Source organism: Melanotaenia boesemani, chromosome 11 (genome assembly GCF_017639745.1).
Source record: "Melanotaenia boesemani isolate fMelBoe1 chromosome 11, fMelBoe1.pri, whole genome shotgun sequence".
Classification (NCBI taxonomy): domain Eukaryota; kingdom Metazoa; phylum Chordata; class Actinopteri; order Atheriniformes; family Melanotaeniidae; genus Melanotaenia; species Melanotaenia boesemani.
The window spans coordinates 11,463,644-11,486,722 of NC_055692.1; the positions used below are offsets into that span (position 1 = coordinate 11,463,644).

General features: G+C 39.0%; 1 protein-coding gene across 2 annotated transcripts; it reads right to left on the reverse strand.

Annotated features, from left to right (window-relative positions):
* Nucleotides 1-34: 34 nt before the first annotated feature.
* fbxw8 (F-box and WD repeat domain containing 8) lies at nucleotides 35-23,021 on the reverse strand. 2 transcript variants are annotated; one of them, XM_042000645.1, is made up of 11 exons: nucleotides 22,444-23,021; nucleotides 22,255-22,359; nucleotides 20,173-20,337; nucleotides 19,784-19,872; nucleotides 16,834-16,991; nucleotides 16,521-16,717; nucleotides 16,140-16,358; nucleotides 5,706-5,833; nucleotides 1,489-1,662; nucleotides 1,183-1,299; nucleotides 35-399 (listed from the first exon to the last, which is right to left on the reverse strand). In XM_042000645.1, the coding sequence occupies exons 1-11, from the start codon at nucleotides 22,891-22,893 to the stop codon at nucleotides 234-236; spliced, it is 1,968 nt and encodes a 655-aa protein (XP_041856579.1). In that variant the 5' UTR covers nucleotides 22,894-23,021; the 3' UTR covers nucleotides 35-233. The 2 variants fall into 2 exon arrangements, with proteins under 2 accessions (XP_041856579.1, XP_041856578.1); XM_042000644.1 differs by having other exon boundaries at nucleotides 16,512-16,717.
* Between the last annotated feature and the right edge of the window lie 58 nt (nucleotides 23,022-23,079).

Sequence of the window (23,079 nt, forward strand, 5' to 3'; positions counted from 1 at the left end):
TGAAGCTGTACATTAACACCAAGGAATTCAAACATATTTTAAAAATAATTTACAGTTATGGTTTAAAAGGCTAACATTGCGATATCTGTGCAGCTGATTTCAACATGCATCATTTCCAAAAGTCTCGATTCAACAAGCATTATATAAAAAGGGAAACTCAGACGCTGCAGTTTGGAGAGCCAAGCTGATGAATGTTACTATTGTCTGTTCAGCTACACAGAGAGTCTCTCTTGTCAGTGAGATGGATGGGAACCAGACAGCCTGTCGTAGGGCACCGCCAGGCTGATGTTGTAGTTGTAGCCGTACGATCCGGTGTAGTCGGACCTGCAGATGGGGAGGATGTGGTCCTGTGACAGCGCGTCCTCAGAGAAGTCGTAGTGGCAGATAACTCCTCTGTGTCTGAGGTATAAAAATGTTTGCATGAGCAACAGCAACAGCGTTTTAACTTTTCAGAAAGTTTTGGAAAAACAAGACAGGATTCAATCTATCTTCACCATAACTGCATTTTTGGTATTATGGGAATTACAACTGCCTTGAATGGTGGCTAAAATATGCAACTAGACAACCTGATTTCCTGCTGCCTAATAATTATGCTAACACTGTCCAGCAGTCTGCTGGCTAAAGCTTCACTTTAGAAAAGGCTCATGTTCAGTCATGGCTGCTTAAACTCTTATCACAACTCTTCTTGATCAGCTGTTTCTATAAAGGTAAATCTATAGTTTAGGCCCAGTACAAACATTTTGTTTCAGCTTTAAAGGTTCAAATGAAGCCTTCAGAAATAAAAATCTAATGAAACATGTCTCCTAATATAAACTTTTTCTGAAGCAATCTTTTGAAAATCTGCAAAAAGAAATGTGTATCTGAAACATCTGGAGAAGCTAGGGTGCGTACGGCCATCAGAAGATGGCAGTTTAGGCGATAACACTACTGGTAGTAATTCAGTAAAATTAGTTTAGGAATCTATTTCATGTCTAATATGTGAGTTTGTAGTTTGTTGGCTCAGACCAGAAATTGCTAGTGATTTACATCAATTAGTGGTAAGTTTTTTTTTTAACCTTATTCAGATCTCCTACAGGTGAATCAATGGAAACCTGGCTACACACAGGCTGAAAAGTCACAATTTAAAGAATATTTTTTACTTTTGCAATCTAATGTAATGAGATGGATGAGGGAGATGATTACCTGCGATGAGCTGTAAGGTCGTCATCTGTGATGCAGGCTCCTCGTGGTGACTTGTCATCGGGAATGTTAGCTGTTAGCAGGGTGCTGGTGTTGAAACGTACATGCCTTACAGGATGCCTGACAAACAGATTACATCTTCAGTGCTTCAGGTGGTACGGATTCTGGATATTTTCTCGTTAACGTGTAGAACTTGTAAGAGTGCAATTAAAATCAACATCATTCATTATGCTGTAGCACAAAAACATGACAAAACAATGCTACACATCTTATTTATGCTCTTACTGGCTCAGAAGAAAAAGTTCCCACCTGTTGTGCATCTCCCACAGCTTAGTTCCCATCCTCATTTCCCACACACACACCAATCCCTCGCCTCCGCCACTCACAATCTTCCAGTCATCCACCTGCACTGAGGTGACGCCGAGATGGTGGGCATACAGGGACACCACAGAGGATCCGGTTCTTAGGTCAAACACCCTCACCCTGCATCACAGGGAAAAATAAACCAGGTTTTTAATTTACTAAGACATTTGTGTCATAAAATTGCATTTAGGTAAGTAAAACACTCACTGTTCTTGGCAGTTGTGTATGAAATAAAATGCTTGCCCTGTGATTACTGTAAAACAGTAACTGTAAGAGTTTAAGTGTCAGAACAATTTTAGATTTCACTCCCAGCAAACAGAGGAAGAGATCAAATAACAAGACTGAACAAGAGAGACTACAGTTTGTCAAAGAGTGCATTCATTTACAGACAAAAGATTACTATTCTCACTTTTTGCAAGAAGTGCTGCAAGTGAAGCACGAGAGCTTCCCGACAAGCAGCTGAGAGACCAAAGACAAACAAGCTGAAGCAGATGCTCTGCAGCCTGTAGTTTCCATCTGCCTTCGCATGGAGCCAAATTTTAAAAAAATGTTTTCAAGAAAAATAAATAACTTTAATAACTGGGGTAAAAATATCTAGAATACAAATATCCCAGCATGAAAGAGATGAGAAATCACTCAAAAGATCAATTATGGTAAAAAGAAAAAAGTCACAAATAAAAGATGAGCCAATTAAATACAAACACAAAATAAAAATATACATAAAAATATTGAAAATAAATTAAAAATTTTAAAATAAAACTATAATAAAAAAATTATTAAATCAAAATAAGTACAAATACAAAAATTAATATATATATATTTATATATATATATATATATATATATACACATAAATTAAGAGAAAATAAACTTTTATAATATGACTAAATCATTTATAAGTAAATAAATGAGCAGAATAACTACAAATGCTAAAAAATACAAATATACATAAAAATCTATTTAACAAACATTAAGAATATTATAATAGCATAAAAAATTAATTAGAAGTAAATTTATTAGCAAAATCAGTACAAACTCAAAAGTTAATAAATCACTCAATAAATAAATAGATACAAAATTTGTCTTAAAAAAATGATAATGGTAATAATTATTTGTGAATTAATGAGCTACAAATACGAAAGCAAATATAAGGAGACAATGTCTGTGCATGTGTGAAAAAATTCACACCAACTATTCACTTAAGACCCCAAATTTTATGACTACAAATAGAAAACATTTCTACTTGAACAGAAAATTTAAAAACACTTGTTGTACTGTTTAATTTTCCTATGTTTTTGCTGTTGTATTAAATGTTTTTTTCCCCAGAGTTCGTATTTCAATAAAAATTCAGATGTTTTCTTTCAAATCCTTTGTTAACAAATGTTAGAAAAATCTGTTATGAGCTTATGATCCCAGAAATGTTCAATATTAAGCATGTTTTTATAAAGTAAAGAGTGTGTATGATGGATAAAACAGTGTAAGAACAGGATTTTTACTTTGTGCGTTTCATTAGCAACACAAGCCCAGGGGACCTTCAGCTCCATCTGTTGTCGTTGTGGCTTTATTGCAGCTGAAAGCATCCAGGACATGACTCCATCCAGGCTCAACCTTCTTCCAAGTCTTCATTACCATAATCAGATTTACTCTGGGGACTCAGATTTCATTTCCACCTCAAAAACTTTTTAGGGGAATCAGGGTTAAATGACTAAATGGGCACTGTGGACTTGTTGTCTGCACTTAGTTTTGCCTGTTTAGTGGCATTACGTGATGGAAGTGCACGTTCAAACAATGAGGGCTGAACATTACTGGCAGACCGGTGGGAATCATAAATCTAATGCTGGAGGCGACTCTGTCTTCAGTGAACTGTCACTGGTCAGGCTCTTCTTCATTAATCAAGAGGAAGTGTGGGAGAGGCTCTGATAACTCCTGAACAGCTAAAGCCAGAAGAAGACATTAATCATTATTTCCTGAGCGATGATGTTCGGTTCAGTGTCACAATCTGGTGGTCGCAAGTGGTTTTTCAGTTTAACTTGAATAAAAAAATTGATCTGATCTGATTTAATTTTGGCAGCTGCAACATAAAGGGACAACATTACCACGCATTGTTGCAGACATTCTGTTCTCCGGTGGGTTAAGATCATTTCCATTAAAGATTAAATAATAAGATATTACAAATAGGCTTTCTACATTTTTTATTATTTATTTTATATTTTTGGAGTCTGCATACATGATCTATAGAAACAGCACACCTAAGAGGAAAAGCATTCAGTTTCTGAGACATTTGCTCCAATGGATATTCAATAGAAACTAAGTCCACGAATAACCTTAAGAAAAAAACTAAAGACAACAACTTAATGAAGCCTGGATGTTATGACCCTGAACATTGTATACCTTAAAATCTGTCATCAGAAAGAATAGGACACCATAATATCTTAAGTGCCTATTTTTTAGGCCTCTGCTTAAAAACTGCATACCCTTAATGAAATGAGTATTTATCTTTAACTGTAAGGTCCATTTGAGTATTTCTGGAGTCATAGTTAATGGAACACTTTCAAAATGGTAAATGGTACATAACTCAAATTTAAAAAGTTGTTAATGAAAATTTTAACTTTCAGGATGAATATGAATTTACCCCTTTGGAATGATGCAGGTGTAGCTCTAAAACTTTATCAAATCCTCGTACAGTATGTGAACATTATCTCTGCAAAGACCGCCTCTGATTAAGTGAAGCTGAACAAAATTAGAGAGGTTCTTAGGCAACGTCTCCAAAAATGACCATTTTGGCACAGTTTGGCCATTAGGGTTTTAAAAGTTTAAGGGTTATTACTGACATTACTTAATTTGAGACAAAGTATAAGACTGTTCATCCCAACTTTGTCTGATCTTAAGTTGTATAAAGGACACGTCTTGTTAAAAGGTTTTGGGAAAGCCACCTAGTAAATAATGAGTGGTAATCTAATGATCTCCAAAATTACTATGATTCATATATTTCTGCACAGAATGTCATGGAAAAGCACCCCGAGTAATAATGATAAGTGACTAATAGCCAGAGGTAAAAAGAACCTTTCCCTTTATTTTTAAACCTCTCTCAGGCCGTCACAGTGTCCAGTTCTACTCTCTGCACACATCTTTCCCATTTACATATGTGGTCATTTTCATACAGCTCTTATCTGGACTCCTCATTTGCTCCTTGGATCTCAAAAAAGAAAAAAGGAAAGAAAAAAAGGGGGACAAAACTCATTTGGATAAAAAGAAGGGATGCATTAGGCTTTGGCTTAAAGCCACCTTGTCTAAGGGCCAAAGCTGCTGACTGTCCCTCAGTCTCCCTCATTTCCATTTGTCCCCAGCCATGTGCTGCATCCACTGGGGCCAAACTGGAAGAGCCAAGCTGGTGTGTGTACCTCTTTGGACAAAAAACTGATCAGAAAGCAAACATCAAGCACAAAGCCCTTGACAAACCTTTCTAACTGTGTATTTCTTTGTCTTTTTTTCCAGGTTTAATAAATAAGAGAGAAAAAAAAACAGAACCTGATGTGGTCTCTCTTCTGCTTTAAGCCAACTACTTAACAGCCAGATGGGTTTAGTACTGAACAGAAACAGCAGGGGGAAGCTTTGGATGAAGACATGCCAAGGATTTCTCCTCTCCTGGCAGCTCACTCACGGCAGCACCCGCTAACAAGTGCAGAATAGATGAGAATGACTCTTTTATGTGTCTTTTCCTCAACTGGAAAGCCAGGATGTGGCCATGTGTGTGCACATTTATGGATGTGTGTATTTGTTGTTGCTGGATGGACTCAAGACAGCCAGATTTTTTTTTCCATCATCTACATTCACCAGGTAATGGAAGAGACAAAGGGTGAAGCAGCTCATCTTATTTGAATTTGAATGGCCTTTATCTCTTCTCTATAAGTTTTGGGAAGCCTTTGTTGTTGAAGAAAACAGTCTCCGAATAATGCATAAATATAATAGGGCCTTCTCTTTTCACACATTTTCTAAACACCTGTTCTCTCCTTCAAACCTCAGCTTCAAAGCCTCCATCAGGTGTCAATGTGAGAAAACTATTAAACAGACACGCTGCTTTTAGTCCTTGGCTCTGTTTCCTTTTCTCGTGCATGATCTGTGTGTATTCTCCATTTGCATTAAAGTGAGTTTTCATGTCCCACCTCCTGTCTTTGTTTCCACACACCAGCAGATGAGGAGGGCTGTCTCTCACGTTGATGCAAGTGAAATCTCCTGGGGAGTTGCCGACGCAAACTGCTGGTTTGCTCGTCTCTAGGCTGTAGACGTGGATCTGAAAATGAGGATCAAACATCTGTCTTTCAATCTTTCAAACACACCATCCAACATGTTTTCTAAAAATTAAAGGCAATCCAAAATTCAGCTTTTTTGTTTTCAAGCAACTGTCTTAATTTAATATAATTTTGGAAAGTAAAGCCACCACAGCAAAGATTAACTATCTTTGTAGTATTTAAGACAATTTACTCTTCATTAACTATTTAAAACGTATGGCATCATTTCTCACCGGCATAACAGAACTTGTCATTACTGAAGGCAATCTCAGTGCAGTGAGCTACCAAAATAAGATTCTGGAGCCGGCGGTCATCCCATATCTTGAGAATCTGGAACCTAACTCCATCCTCCAGGATGACAACACTCTCCCCCATAGAGCCAGGATCTTTGAGTACCTCCAGAATTTGAGAGTGGAGAAGATGCAAAGGCCTGCCGTTAATCCAGACCTCAACTCAATTAAATCTTGTAGGATCATCTTGGAGGTGCTGTACATACTAGACGGACCAAGACAACCACCCTAAGCCTAACCCCTGACCTTCAACAGCTCTTGGTTGAGGAATGTGATGCCATCCCACGACGAAATGTGACCAAGCCAAGCTTTTGTGGCAACATATGGATCTCTCACAAACTATTGAGATCCCTGATTATGTAAAAAATGTCAATATTTGTTGTTTCTTTTCTTATTATTATGTGACAGTGATATTTTCCAATCCACCAAGCAGCTCTTAACAAGAGTGAGTATTGCTGGGGATTTTGGCACATTCTTTATGAACACTACCCACACGCTTAGCCTTGTTGATCATTCCACTGAAACTTGATCCTTACAAGTTACAGCTTGTTTCATTCATTCATTATCTATACGGCTTTGTCCATTATGGGACAAGGCCTAACCCAGCACTTTAGCAGGTGAGAGGCAGGGTACACCACCTCCATCGCAGGGCCAACACAAAAAGAGACAACTATTCACACTCACTCCTAGGGAGAATTTAGAGTGACCAATTAACCTAACATGCATGTTTTTGGATGGTGGGAGGAAGCCCGAGTACCTGGAGAGAATCCATGCAAACATGGGGAGAACATACAAACCACCACACCACCGTGCAGCCCATAGTCATAGCTTGTTGTGAAAGGGATTTATCAGGCTTTCCAACAACGTATAATACAACACCCGTTGGTATTATTAAGTGGGAGAAATAACTGACTGAATTAATGTTTCTGAACTTTCTTGGAGAAGTTTACATTATAAAAAACACTTATGTTAGTGATACCTTGCCTGTTAAGAGAGTTTGTATGAAGTTTTAATGAGGGTCTTACCTGCAGTAGACAGCAATTAAAGGGCCCTCACTTTGGAAAAATAAGAAAGTGTCCTAAAGGATGAGTCAAGCTAAAAGTTGGACTTGAATTGGATGTGAAAAAAGCACATTATTTGGCATCTAATGAGCTAAAACCTATAAAACTTAAAATATAGAGCAGTGATCATCAGTCCTGGTCCTTCAGGGTCGGTGTCCTGCAGGTTTTAGAAATTTCCCTGCTGCAACACAGGACTGAGGATCCCTGATCTAGGGCAAAGACTATAGCTAATCACTTTTGCATCAGACAGTTGCATGGACTGGGTCATTGTAACACAGTCTATGTTACGGCATGATGTTGCAACTCAGCATTGCAGCACATCAAGAACCACAAGGATGCTCTGTGGACAATAAATGATCATGACAAAGTAAACAACTAATTGATGTAACATAAAACTTGTCAATCCAAACTGAGAGCATTCTGACCGCTGTCTACTGCAGGTAAGACCCTAGTCATTACTAGGTACTTCACAAAACCCCACTTCAAAAAGGACAAATAATCTCTTTAAGCACATTAACTGGGACAAAAAAACCTTAAGGCAAACTTTAATTAAAGTATGAGATACACTGCCTTCGGCTTTATGGCTGCAGCAAACTTTCTTTTTACAAGTTACAATGATGTCATCTGAAGCTGGCCTAATTGGTCAATTAGCAGCTGGTGTTTTCTCATCCAAACGAGACAAAGCAAACAGGACAACCGCCAGGCAAAATTGTCTTTGAATAATTAAAACGACAAAGAAATAAAATGGAGGAGGGAGTGCACAAAAGACAGAGCCAAAAGGTAAGAGAGGAAAAGAAAGACAGAAACAGAGAGAAATAGAGGAGAGACAGCAGCAAAGAAAAAGATATTTTAAGGAGAAAAAAGGAGAGATGCATGATGTAAGCCTTGAGGAGGTGCCAGCAGTTTTTGTGTGTCCCCTTATTTGGGCCAAGCAGAGCTTTAATTGTGCACCACCCCAGGGCAAAACCCCAAATCACGCCGGGCTTTGAAATGACAGCTTGATAGGATTTGGGCAGTGCAGGAGAGGGGAACACAGACATGAGCTTCAGCCTGCTGTTCTCAATGAATCGTTGCAGATTTGAGAAGATATTTTTATTAATTATCTGCACCTTACCTACTAAAATGAAGAACCATCACTGAGGGAGGCAAAGGGGCTGCTTTGTGACAATACTGGAGGCTTTTATGCAGGACCAGCAGCATGTTTTAAAGAGGAATAATTGCAAGCATGATTACAAAGAAGTGGATAAGCTAATGCACTCACTGGCACTCCAGTGAGGTTTGCAAGCAACAGAAACTTAATGTAATTACTCTGCTTTTAAAAGGATCTTTATAAATTTATTACTGCTGCACTGTAGAGAAACCCTTTTAATGTTGCAACTGCTGTATCCTTGAACAAATTTGGCCAAAGTGCAGAAGTTGTTTGTTTTTTGGTGTCCTATCATGGACCAGAAATGGGAAATTACATGTTTACTCCAACTAAAAGAAGAGAAGAAATCACCTGCTGAGATGAATAAAAACATGCACATTGCTGGCTCTCTGCAAGACTCCCCATCACAATCCTACACAAACACCCACATCTTAAACAAATACAGGTTCAGAGCTACATTTGATTTAGACACCATGTGGGCAAACAGAGATTAGTGATTTGGACCAGATGCATGATAGTGGCAGGGTTTTAGATGTTATTTCCAACTCATCCCAGAGCAGTCGCTAACTTCATTTTCATTAGTGTGAAAGGCACACAGAGAAGAAAAGTCAAAAAGCAGTCTGGTGGCGCTGGTTATAAGAAACTAAGGTAAATAAAAGGGGCTAAAGTGAGCCGTCCTGATGTCAGGTAGCAGGTGATGTAAACTGGCTACTGGCTGTGGTTGCTGCAGATTACTTTTGTTGGTACCACACTGATTTATATATTAACTTGGCTCGTAGTATGCTGCTAAAAAAAATAAAGGGAACACTTAACACAATGTGACTCCAAGTCAATCACACTTCTGTGAAATAAAACTGTCCAACAAAGCAACACTGATTGACAATCAATTTCACATGCTGTTGTGCAAATGGAATAGACAACAGGTGGAAATTATAGGCAATTAGCAAGCCACCCCCAATAAAGGAGTGGTTCTGCAGGTGGTGACCACAGACCGCTTCTCAGTTCCTGCTTTCTGGCTGATGTTTTGGTCACTGTTGAATGCTGGCGGTGCTTTCACTCTAGTGGTAGCATGAGACGGAGTTTACAACCCACACAAGTGGCTCAGGTAGTGCAGCTCATCCAGGATGGCACATCAATGCGAGCTGTGGCAAGAAGGTTTGCTGTGTCTGTCAGGGTAGTGTCCAGAGCATGGATGTGCTACCAGGAGACAGGCCAGTACATCAGGAGACGTGGAGGAGGCCGTCGGAGGGCAACACCCAGCAGCAGGACCGCTACCTCCGCCTTTGTGCAAGGAGGAACAGGAGGAGCACTCCCAGAGTCCTGCAACATGACCTCCAGCAGGCCACAAATGTGCATGTGTCTGCTCAAATGGTCAGAAACAGACTCCATGAGGGTGGTATGAGGGCCTGACGTCCACAGGTGGGGGTTTTGCTTACAGCCCAACACCATGTAGGACATGTGGCATTTGCCAAAGAACACCAATATTGGCAAATTTGCCACTGGCGCCCTGTGCTCTTCACAGATGAAAGCAGGTTCACACTGAGCACATGTGACAGACATGATAGAGTCTGGAGACGCCACAGAGAACGTTTTGCTGCCTGCAACATCCTCCAGCATGACCAGTTTAGAATAGAATAGAATAGAAATACTTTATTAATCCCTTTGGAGAATCCTCAGGGAAATTTGGGAGTGGGTCAGTAATAGTGTGGGGTGGCATTTCTTTGGGGGCCGCACAGCCCTCCATGTGCTCGCTAGAGGTAGCCTGACTGCCATTAGGTATCGAGAGGAGATCCTCAGACCCTTTGTGAGACCATATGCTGGTGCAGTTGGCCCTGGGTTCCTCCTAATGCAAGACAATGCTAGAACTCATGTGACTGGAGTGTGTCAGCAGTTCCTGCAAGACGAAGGCATCGATGCTATAGACTGGCCCGCCTGTTCCCCAGACCTGAATCCAATTGAGCACATCTGGGACATCATGTCTCGCTCCATCCACCAACGCCACGTTGCACCACAGACTGTCCAGGAGTTGGCGGATGCTTTAGTTCAGGTCTGGGAGGAGATCCCTCAGGACACCACCTGTCACCTCATCAGGAGCAGGCCCAGGCGTTGTAGGGAGGTCGTACAGGCATGTGAAGGCCACACACACTACTGAGCCTCATTCTGACTTCTTTTAAGGACATTACATCAAAGCTGGACCAGCCTGTAGTGATTTTCCACTTTCATTTTGAGTGTGACTTCAAATCCAGACCTCCATGGGTTAATAAATTTGATTTCCATTGATAATTTTTTTGTGATTTTGTTGTCAGCACATTCAACTATGTAAAGAACAAAGTGTTTAATAAGAATATTTCATTCATTCAGATGTAGGATGTTATTTTAGTGTTACCTTTATTTTTTGAGCAGTGTACATTTGTAGGTTTCTGTAGATACTGACTTGGCAAAATGCAGTCCTTCAAGGACTCTGTAATAGAAACTATTAAGAGTTCATGAGGGTTGCAGTTGTTTGAATGTGTGTCTGTAACTGAGTGTAAATGGGCCTACATATATTCAGAATGTACACAAACTGGTTGGGACTCAAGTCTGTGCAGCCACAAAGTGTTGGGCTGCACATGGATCGGCTAAGCAAGATCACACGTGTCTCACACATTTGCTGCTGATAAACAAGAGATGCTGATCTATATGAATATCTATCCTCCTAGGGGTGTCAAACCCCGGTGCTCAAGGGCCGCTATCCTGCAGGTTTTAGTTATTTCCTTACTCCAACACACCTGAATAAAATCAAATGGACCCAATAGCTTCTTGTCAACGTCTTCACAATAACCCATTAATTTCAGTCAGGTGTGTTAGATTAGGGAAACAAAAAAAACCTGCAGGATACCGGCCCTCGAGGACTGGAGTTTGACACCCCAGTGACATCAAAAACCAAGTGGTGGTGGACACTAAAGGTGAAGTATTGAGGTTTGCACTTCCAAGTTTTTACCACCACATCCTTTTCTCTGTAGAGACGTTTCTATTCACCATTGAGGTAAATCTAAAACTTTTTTTCATTGTGCAAAAAAAAAAAGTTGTCCTAATTCAAACTTTATTACACTTTATTAGGTACACCTTGCTGGTACCAGACTGGACCCCCGTTTGCCTTCAGAGCTACCATAATTCTTTATGGCATAGATTCAGCAAGGTGTAGGAAACATTCCTCTGGGATTTTGCTCCATATTGACATAATATAATCACACAGCTGCTGCAGATTTATTTGCTGCACATCCATGATGAGAATCTTCCGTTCCACCACATCCCAAAGCTGCTCTATTGGATTGAGATCTGGTGACTGTGGAGGCCAATGGAGTCCAGTGAACTCATTGTCGTGTTCAAGAAACCAGTTGGAGATGATTTGAGCTTTGTGACATGGTGCATTATCCTGGTGGAAGTAGCCATCAGAAGATGCTACACTGTGGTCATAAAGGTATGGACATGATCAGTAACAATACTCAGGTAGACTGTGGTGGTTAAACCGTGCTCAATTAGAACTAAAAGGGCCAAAGTGTGCTGAGAAAATATCTCCCACACACCATTACACCACCAGCAGCCTGAACCATTGATACAAGGCAGGATGGATGGATCCATGCTTTCATGTTGTTTACACCAAATTCTTGCAGCTTAAATTGAGACTCATCAGCACAGGCAACGTTTTTCTAATCTTTTCTGTCAAATTTGGAAGTCTTCTTAATACATAGTACATTGTAAGTACAACTGCCGCTCAAAGTGTATAAAAGCTTACAACAGGCTCACAATTTTGGTGAGCATGTATGTATTGTCTCCTCAGTTTCTTTTTCTTAGCCGCCAGGAGTGACACCCGGTGTTGTCTCATACTACTTTAGACCATCGGCTACACAGTCTCACATGTTCTGTGTTCAAATTTGTATTCTGCATAAATCACCCATTCATTCAGTCTTCCATCCATCTAACCCACCCTCTGAACTTCATGAGGAGACGACAGGTTTTCTGACAGCACTTGTGCTCCGTGGGAGACCCACAGCATCGGGTGAACAGTTTGCCAGTGTTGATGGCAGCTTGTATTGAATGCAGAGCCATGAACTGGGTGGCTGCCCGGGTGATGTTGGTCCACTGACAAGAGGAAGGTAATGAGGATCTAGAGACCGGCCTCAGCCACACACCCTGTGCACACACTAACAAAGATGAGGAAGGTTAAAAGAAAAGTAGACAAGTTCAAATTGAACTCAGGATATGGTATGAAACATAGTCTGAAGATTTTACTAATAAACGTGAGGCAGATGCATGTTAACAAAACATATTAAGATGCTCAGTTTATCCGCGTTAAAATACTGGGGATAAAAACGTGCCACTCTCTGGTGTGAAATGAAGGTGTGAGATGCATTTGGCCAGATTTTAATGAAGCATATGTTCCTTTTCTCTAAAGGCGGAGGAAACAGTGGCAGCCAAATCTTGTTATGTCTTCTACGCTGCACAAAACTGCTGATGGAAGTAAACTGTGTTTTCAGTTGGATTAGGAGTCTGAGACAAGCTGTGCTGACAAGCTCAAGTTGAGGTAATTAGTAGGTATCCCTGAAAATTATACTAAAGGCCCCAAAAATCTGATTTAACATAAAAAAGGTTTCAAAGTATTCTTAATAGTGTTTAAGAGCTTAATTTCCTAACTTTTTTTAATGCATGGATAAGCCACATTTTGAATTTCAGTTGAGGCTGATGCACAGTGGTTGGTGGTGTATCCTCAGGCTGGTGGAGCTGTCCAATCAGAACAGACTAGAGCCAAACTGTACTTCCTGGACAGCTGGGTCACAGCATCTTTACAACTCCTGCATCTCCTGCTTGTGTGGAATGTTCCCAGTTGATCATGGTGGAGGTAAAAACCTACAACAGGGTCATGGGTGTTCAAGGATTACGGAAGCTTGTGGGGAGCGAAGGCTGCCATCTGTTCATATATGAGGTCAAATACCTCCTAAAGTTTATTTGGGCTTTGTTCTGATGTAAATGTGTCCAAACAGACTGTATGCCCTAGTTAGGTATGAATGGGGAAATGTAGATGCAGACCAATTAAGATGCCCATGCTTAACAGACAAGTTAGATCCATGGATGATCCACCTCCGTACCTCAACATAGTAAGGCTGTTTTTGCAGAAAAAGGGGAACATAAATAATATTGGGTGTACATTTGTTATGGTATGATGGATTGGGATATGATTAGAAAGGGATAATCTACAGTAATCCAAATAACTGCAAGTAAATCTTTGGCCAAAAATAAATTAAACCTACTAAATATGTTGAAAAATCACATGGCAAATTCAAAAGAACAAAGTATATTAAGGAAAACTTTACAATACTTATTTTTTTTATTTATTTTTTTTTTAAAGAGAGAGAGAAATTAGTAGTGTTGATCTTTGCCACACTTTGCCAAACATAAAGCCTCTTTCAGACATAACAGCAGTCAATGCTTGTTTCCCTTTGTCCACTATGGGGTGCTTCAGTGCTACAATATTCCAACTATAGTGTTCTGGTAGGGAAGATACTGGTGTTGCATTTTTAACAAAAGACAACCAGCTTACACATACACATGTTTGCTGTTCTCCAGCTACATCTCCACCACAGCATGTTGCTGCAGCTTTAATCGTCTTTTGCAATAAAAACTTAACTTGGAATGCTGGCCAACTTGTTGGGCTTGTTGTCCATCAAAACCGAGAAAAAATACCTTGATGAAGTAAACCTCAGAGGGTATAATGACCCTGAAGAGCCTGCTGATCCCAGCAGAATGATTTGTCTCATGGCTCCTTGTACTAAGTAAAGACTTAAGAGTCAATTAGCGGCACAGGGTCCTTAGAAACCCAGTATAATCAGAAACAAACACAAGCAGTTAAAGATACAACACTTGAAGTACTCGTAAAGGTTGTAGTAATTAGGAGCAGAGCCCAAGGAGGGATTGGTGCAATTAAAGATAGCTATTTCTACTATAAGCAAATCCCCTATAGTACAAGATGGACTAATGGGACTCAATGTTATAGTGATCACACCACCTACAGGCCCAGTTTACATTCATGCAGATCAACAAACAATGTTTGTAAAGCATCTAAACCTGAAAACAGACTAGATTTTTTAATAACGTGTAATGCATACTTTGCATTACAAAGAGAAGGCCTAATTGATTTAGGAAGATGGCTCAAATACGTCCCATTAAAATGGTAATGGCCTCATGCCAAAACTTTTGTCCTTGCTGCTTTTACCCACAATAGGTTGTTTTTGTACAGCACAACAAGCATTTCTCCATTTGAACAAACCAAATTAACTTCCCATTTTTTCATTACGGACATGCTGAGAACATTAAGTGACCCTGTTGGCTCGAATGGAAGCCTTTCAATTTAATTAGGGAGGTGAAGGCAGCTTTCTTTTTACAGCATTTCTAAAATACAGATTTTCATATCTAAGCCTTACATAACCTTGATACAGCTCCAACATGTGATTGCAACTTCCCCTGAATGAAGCAGTGCTGTACATAAAGGACATTACAACCATTAAAAACATGTACACAACTACATGCATGTAAAAATGATAAATACAACCATTTAAAGTCTTTATTCCATGAGTAGAAACTTTTGAATTAATGAGAACTCTGCAATAAGTTGCAAGCTAATGTCCACTATAATGTTTAGAAGAAATGGTTCAATCTTAGATCCATTAAGATGCAAATGTGGCGAATTCTGAATCCACAAATGTTATATATTGATTTTATAATGTTAATTGAAAAGGTAATGATGACTGAACGCACAAGGAGGAATTAGGAAAAGTGTAAGTGAAGCATCTGGATTGTCTTTAGTAAGCTAAAATATCTGTGTCTATAAAAATATCTGAAAAACATGACAAACCACATTTCACATTTCTAACTGGGAAAAGGATGAAAAACCTGGATGTGCTGAAGACCACAGAGCAAACCATGTAAAAATCTTTATCCCGACTCAGAAAAGGCAAAGCAGATTTTATACATAATACCCCATCTAGAAGATACTACACAAGGTAGGCCAGCTCTTGTATATGCACCACATAAACACAGAGCCTTGTGTCACTATGATTGCACACTTCATCACAGATGATCAGGGGACTTCTCTTGTTTTCCAAACAAGAGCAATGAATGAATGAATGAATATATTGCTTATTGCAATTAACAGACGGTTAGAATTCAGTTATTTTTGTTAGTGATTCAGAATATTTTCCCATCTGTAATAATTTACTACAAATATGCTGCTACAAGCTCATTTTTCTTGTCTGTTTTAATGCTGGAAATGATGTTGGCAGATATACTGGCGAAAGATATATGAAAAAATGCATGAAGATGCACTAATAATGGCTATATATTTACATCCCAGCCCTATGATTCATAACTGAATAAAACAGGGAAGTGTTGAGATATTCTCACCTCTAGTTTTTTCTTTTTTTTCCTTACTTTTGTTCTTATAAAAACCAAACTTTGCTTTGGGCTTCTCTGCTGATTTGTTAAATAAAAAATGTTTTTCTTTCTTTTTTTTTGTCTAGCATGTTTTTAATAATCAAACTAAGGATTCCTGATTTTTGTGTGGAAATATTATCCATGTAAATGTGGTGGTACCTTGCAAAATAGATAAAAAAGATGCAGAAACAATGACAAATTTCAAGCAAAATATTAATGAATATGAAGTCTGTAGAAAATGTGTAACAAAACTTCTGAATTCCTACTTTCCAGTCAATGCACTGCAATTTTAAATCAGTGTGATACTCCTTGTACATTTGCTGTCTGAAGAAGCGGGACTCACCTTGTTGCCACCATCATGCATGGCCCAGCCTGTGCGCTTCACCCCAAAACCAACAAGGGAGTCAGATGCATCCAGACAGGTTACAGGATGGCCATAGACTGAGTGCAGCGTCTGTGGCTCCTCTTCTCTGGGGTTCAACAAGTAGACAGCATCTCCTGCTGCCAAAGCAGCCAGCGGACACTGGTCTGCCATGCCCGGTACCAAAATCAGACTCTCTACCTACCAAACAAGATATTGGTACAGAATACTTAGTCAGCAATAGAATAATAATATTTTTTAAAAAATTTGTCCAAAATAAATCCAATTTACAATGAGATAAAAATGAGAAGCAAAAAAATACATAAAAGAAGGAAAACTTTGCATAGAAACAACCTGACTCACAGTATTAGGAAGCCGAGTCTGGCACACTGTCCTCCAGTAGCCACAGTCAGTGGCACTGTCAAGCCGGACGTCTGATCCAGCAGCAGAGATCAAGACGGGACAATCTGGACTCAACGCCAGAGCCTGGATCCTTCCTGGGCTCTGGTAGTGGTGGATGGGCTCCCCACCTGTTTCTGTGCTCCACAGGTCTACACAGCCTACACCCAAGCATAGTTCCTTAGTTATTTCTTGTTATATGCATTTGGGCTGAACTCTATACTGTAATTACTGACTGTCAAGTGTCAGAGTTTATCATGGTGTCAAACACACTTACCATCTTCATATGCAGCAGCAGCCACTGTGCTGTTGACCTGGACATGACTGACATGTGGTCTGGGGTTTGTGTTAGCCGACAGACTGTTGGTCTTCAGGTAGGAGGCTGTTGAGTCCCAATGCAGTGTATCCCACAGCCTCACATCACCGGATGTGTACCTTAAATATAAATGAGCAATCTTTAACGGCAGGACACCTCAAGGCTCAGAAGTTTTCCTTCACGTGCACTTCAATTCATTTAAATTTGGTTCCATTTAGCTTTATTTGTATAGCGCCAATTCAAACCAAAGTCATCTCAAGGCACTTTACAGACATAATCCAGCTCAAGACAATTCACGGTAATCCAGTTAAAACAAATCTACGCTATTCCAATTTACAATAATGATACTCATACAAGCCGATTCATAAAATTGGCTATTGAAAGAAAAAAGGAAAAAACAGACTTTTATAAAGTGTAATCAATGTGAGACACAGAAATAAATACAGAATATCAAAAAGGGGAAAAAATGGTCACTATACTAATCTTTTTTATATATGTTATTAGCTATGATGTGAGAAGTTGGTTTTTATTTTATACTTCAAGTACATTTCAAAGCCTGTATTTTTCCACTCAACTAAAAAAAGTGGACTCAAAATTTCTACTTTTATTAGAATTCCTTGGAAAGACGCTGCACATGTATTTCATTACTAAAGATTTTAAGTACTTTTGCAAACTCTTTGTATCAACCTTTATTTTATTCAAATACGTTATATTAGCTTTTTCTGTTCTTGTATTACCTTTCTTCTTCCTTTTAAAGTGACAAAGCTCTTAATTTATCTGCCACCTCCATGGCCACCATGCTGTCTCAGCGAGTATCCACCTTGCAGCCACCAAGTGGCAAGATTGCACAAAGTGTGCAAATGTGCACCAATATGCGTGTCTGTAACTGGCAAAAAAAAAGGTAGATTACACTGCCAGCTATTAACAGGAGGATTTAGCTGAATCTCATTCAAGTAACTCTTGAAAACTTTTACGTACGGGAAAGTTTCCCGTCATGCAGACCTCAGCAGATCTGCCTTTTAAGGGCCAAATCTCATTCTGCTGGTTTACTAATAAGATTTCAAAGAATCACTTTTAATTACTCTTAACTGTCATTGATCTTTTTAAAGATAACCATATTGAAGTACTTTCACTTAGCTGGATTAACCTTTAAATACCAATAATGGGAAAAATATTGACATTGTGAATTTGTTAATAGCATGTGCATAAATCTGTGGATTTCACAGCATAATTCCTTTGTGCAAGGTATCTTATTTAATATCTTGAATATTTTGGATATGTGCATCATGTGTATGCTTATGTGAAACCACACAAACATACATACATTGTTCTTTGGTGAGACACAGTAGGACCGATGGGAATCTAATCACATCTCTCCCAGGAGACACCACACATCTCTATCAAGCCCCTGAGGTTCCTCACAATTTATCACTGTCTCATTTCAGGTTTAGTTGACTTAAGCAGCAATTAATATTCTGCACTGCCACATACAACGACTGGTAGTCGTATCATTCTTAAGAAAATAAAAAGCAATGGATTCATTGAATATAAATGTCATTTAAAATGAAAGGAACGCCAATTTTTACACGATAAAGGTTGTAAATGTCCTTAACTAAACCTGGTCCTGGGTTTAAGAAGTGATGACTTGCTTGCAGTCATAAAAACTGCCAACGGCTTATGAAATATCAACATCATGTTAATTTAACATGTGATAATGCCATGAGTTGAATTCAGCTGATACAAATCAAAACATGATTGAAAGCAGATTATTTATAAATGTCTCACCTTCTGTTTTAAATCTAATTCAACTTAAAAAAAAAAAATCAACAAAATGTTAAAAAATAAAGATGAAACAAAAACGATACTGATAACATAATGCACTATAAAATCAATTCACAAGCTGGCTTAACTAAAAAAAAAAGTTGTAGAAACATTTGTGAACACTAAGAATTTGCGTTTTTAGAACTTAAACTAAATGAATCTGAGTGTGTTGTAAGGACACGAGGTTGTGCAAGAAACTTGGTGTGATCAAATCTGCGTAATTAACTCAAATTGTTCGACCTGTTTTGCAGTAGGAACTTGTCGTGAGCGTGGTCTTTGCTAAAATAACGTTCCACCATCAACATCTGCTGCGGTGCAGCAGTCTGCACAGTTGCATCTTTGGAGGTAGAAATCATGAAGGGTGCGTTTTATTCTTCCTAACTAACTTAAGTACCATTCATTATAACTGGTAGAAACAATAATAAAAAAAAGAAAAGAAAACAAGAAATATTTTTATGACATTTTAGTTTTATGATCAGAAAATGAAACATATAACTTATTTCCTTTTTTTTTTTACCTCATCCTAAAAAGCTTTATAAATTTTTTGGTGTCATGTGGACTGATCAAATAAATAAAAAAGAAGAAGATTAAAAAATAACTGAAGGTTAATATAAACTATGATTAAGTTACTAAGCTAAAAGTACAAAAATGTAAACAATGAATTACCTCTAATTTGTTGTCTTTAAATAGATATTGACCGTATTATGCACCAAATCATCACCACCATCATCATTTTCATATCCACTCATCTTATTACACTGATTCAACTTCAGTGAATTAATATATTCAGCCTTTCGTACTTCGATGAGATGAGTTAATAATAATGGGATTAAATTACATCAGCTAAATATATTCTATCAAAGCCCATGTTTGAATTTACAGTGTGAATGCTTTTAATTGTGGAGTAAAAGCATCTGCTGTGACGGCACTGTTTGATTAAACACCCTGTAATAAATCAGCAAGTTAAGGAACAAGTTTTATTTATAGTGTGACAGAAAAATGAAGGCAGATGAACTGAGAGTGAGAGCAACCAATGCTAGCATCTGCATGAATAAACATCAGATGATCTGTACATGTCCTTGAGACTTACCCGGCTAAGACAAAGTTGTCGCAGGAGCTGACGTCACACAACACCTTCCCCAGCTCGAACTGCAGCTGGCTAATCGATCCCACTCGATTCTAAACAGACAGTATCATTTGAATTAAATCTGAACAATGACAAGACAATTATTTAACTATTTGCAAGCATTTATTAAACTATGACTTGCCTGCAGCTGAGGCTTGCTTCCAACTACTTTATTATGATTTTTTTTTTTTCTTTAAAGAAAAATCCTGAACGTTTTACTAACCATAGATGAGAGACAATATGCACAGTCCAGGGTCAACACTATGCTTCGAAACATGCTGCACCAATTCCATCTCTCCATATTTTGCTAAACAAAGAGCCTGTTGCACTAAATTACAAAAGCTTGAGCCCACCTTCCAGTTGGATTGCACAGTTTTGGCCAAGTTCCTGCAGTCTCGCAGGGTGCTCTTCCAGCAGGGGGAGTCAGGCACACTGGCGCTCTGATGGTATCCCTCCCTCATGCACAGCTTGAACCACAGAACGCCGTCCTCTGCAAGGACTCTCCATGCCCTGCTCACCTGGGAGGAGATTGGACAGCGTGGCTGTGAATTGAGTCAGCATACATTAAGACCTTGCATCACTCATTTGTGTTTAATGAGGCCGACTGCCTGCCAAATGGACTCTGTGCACCAAGGGCTGCAAGTCTGCTACACAAAACGTAATTTACTAATCTGCACCAAATTAAGTTGAGTAAAGTATTGAAGCTGCCCGGAGCAATACAGAATATTGAAGGGGAGCACTAGTTAACTGTAGATAAAGTAGTAGATGGGTGAAACATGAACGGTGCACAGAAAGAGAGGAAACCAGGAGGCAGAGGAGAAATGCTGCTAAGGGGAAAATGCACCAAAAGAAAAAAATTAAGCTGTTTCTACTTGCACATTCTGAAAGGTTACATGACTAATGACGTTAAGGTCTGTTTTGTTCAATTTGATTTTAAAGCACCAAAAGGACAGAAGCATTGTAATTTTAAATGTATTTTCTTTTTCCACCATCACAAAACAGTGTAGCTGATTTAGATGAAAATCCCAACTAAATAAACAGGCAACGAAAATATTTACCAACACCAAATCTTCCGCGATGTTCAGAGAGGACAGTAACAATGCCAATTAAAAGAAATAGGAATTCAAATGTTAAGTGACAACAGCTGCAAATTTAAATAGCACGGTTCAAATTAATATAAAAAAAAAGAAAAAAACAGAATAAATAAAACAGAATATAAAATAATAAAGCTGCACGGTGGTGTGGTGGTTAGCACCGCAGCCTCACAGCAAGAAGGTCGCCGGTTCGAATCTTGGCTGGGGGGAGGTTCAAATCTTGAGGGCGGTGGCCTTTCTGTGTGGAGTTTGCATGTTCTCCCCGTGTATGCGTGGGTTCTCTCCGGGTTCTCCGGCTTCCTCCCACCGTCCAAAGACATGCATGTTAGGTTAATTGGACACTCTAAAATTCTCCCTAGGAGTGAGTGTGTGTGTGTGTGAATGGTTGTTTGTCTATCTGTGTTGGCCCTGCGACAGACTGGTGACCTGTCCAGGGTGTACCCTGCCTCTCACCTGTTAAAATGCTGGGATAGGCTCCAGCTCACCCGCGACCCGAAATGGAATAAGCGGTCAAGATAATGGATGGATAAAATAATAAAATAAAATACCCAGTCCAACATTATAATTTCTTTCTCAGGGGATTTATAATTTTTTTTTAGTAATTTCTTTCATTTAATGTAATTTCTTTCATTTCATTCATTCAAAAGAAATAAACAACAAAATTTTTGGAGCCCTGTAGAAGATTACCATCTTTACATATATGTCCTAAATGTTTGAAGTGGATGGGCACATTAAATTGAAAGTGTAAGATTATTCTAAAATATTTCAGTGGCTACTGCAAATACATCACTTCCCATCTAAAGCTTTGAAAACAGTTTTGTTTTGTTTTTATACTAATTCAAGATTCTATAATTAACTTTATGGAAAGCCATTGTTGGAATGCTGAAACTGGAGTAATGCTGTCTGCTGTCCTGGTACCAGTGCAGCATTTTCAGCTGGCTGTACCCAAGCACAAAGAGCTACAAAAGCCTAAATTTAAGTATATAAGGCCGTAATAACTGTCTTTATGTCAGTGCTGGAGAGGATGGACTTCAATCTGGCAATGTTCCACCACATAGTTTATTTATCACATTTATGTACTGAATCAAATATCACTCCAGGATTCCTGGCGAATGAGTCAAAGGTGGGAAGATGAGAGAGCTACAGATAGAGAGAGACAGAGAGATGGAAAAACTCACTGTCAATTTTGATAGTTTAGATGAGTTTGTTAACAATAAATAAAATAGACTTTTGTTTAAGCCATCTTGTTGCCTCTCTGGTTCAGTTTAGAGCTTATTTTGAGGCATAAAACCCTCGTCTGCATATAGTTGGTGTTTTTTTTCCCCATAACTAGAAGCTCACCTGGGCACAACGGCCAAGTTCAGCACAGTTGAGATACTGGAATATCTTCAAGGCTAACTCATATGGCAACTCAATGTCAAAGAAGGGGATGTCATTTACTTCATTCTGCAGAAAGAGAGATTAACAATACACATTATAAACTGACTTACTCTGGTCAACCACAATCTATAACCATCATCATCATCATACCAGATCTTGAATGAGTTGATCCACCAGCTCCTCTTCTTTTTTGACCTTTTTCTGAGGCTGTCTTAGCTGCTTCAAGGATGCACTGCAGGCATCGGTCATGTTTTGATAGAGCCTTTTTCTCCTGGTTCTCTCCTCCTGAATCCTGTCCAACAGGGGACTGGTCCTCCCATCTAGTAAACTGCGTGCAATGGACACATACTCAGGTTGATCATCTGTTTCTACGGCAGTTTTCTTTTTTCTTCCGACAAATTCTTCATCCTCAATGTAACTAGTCTCTTTTTGTGTTAAATGATGGTTGGACTCGTTGGTATCTTTTAAGTCTCTCTGACCCAAGTTATCAGAAACATGCCTGGAGGAAGAAGCTACACAAACAAGCCGCTGATCTTCTTTTTTACTCTTTAACTCGTGTTTCCAACGCTCTCTGAACGTAGCAAGCTCACTCTCTGCCATGTCATTGCTGATTAAATATGAATTAGCTGTGTTGTAACATAATATGGTTATAAAGCGGAATAGGATGTCAAAAGAGTTGAGAAAAGCTAGCTTTCGAACGAAAACAAACAAGTCCTTCTCTATAAAATAGTTCGAAGGGGAACATGGCTTTATGTACATTAGTTCCGCTGCTTTTAAATTCCGCGG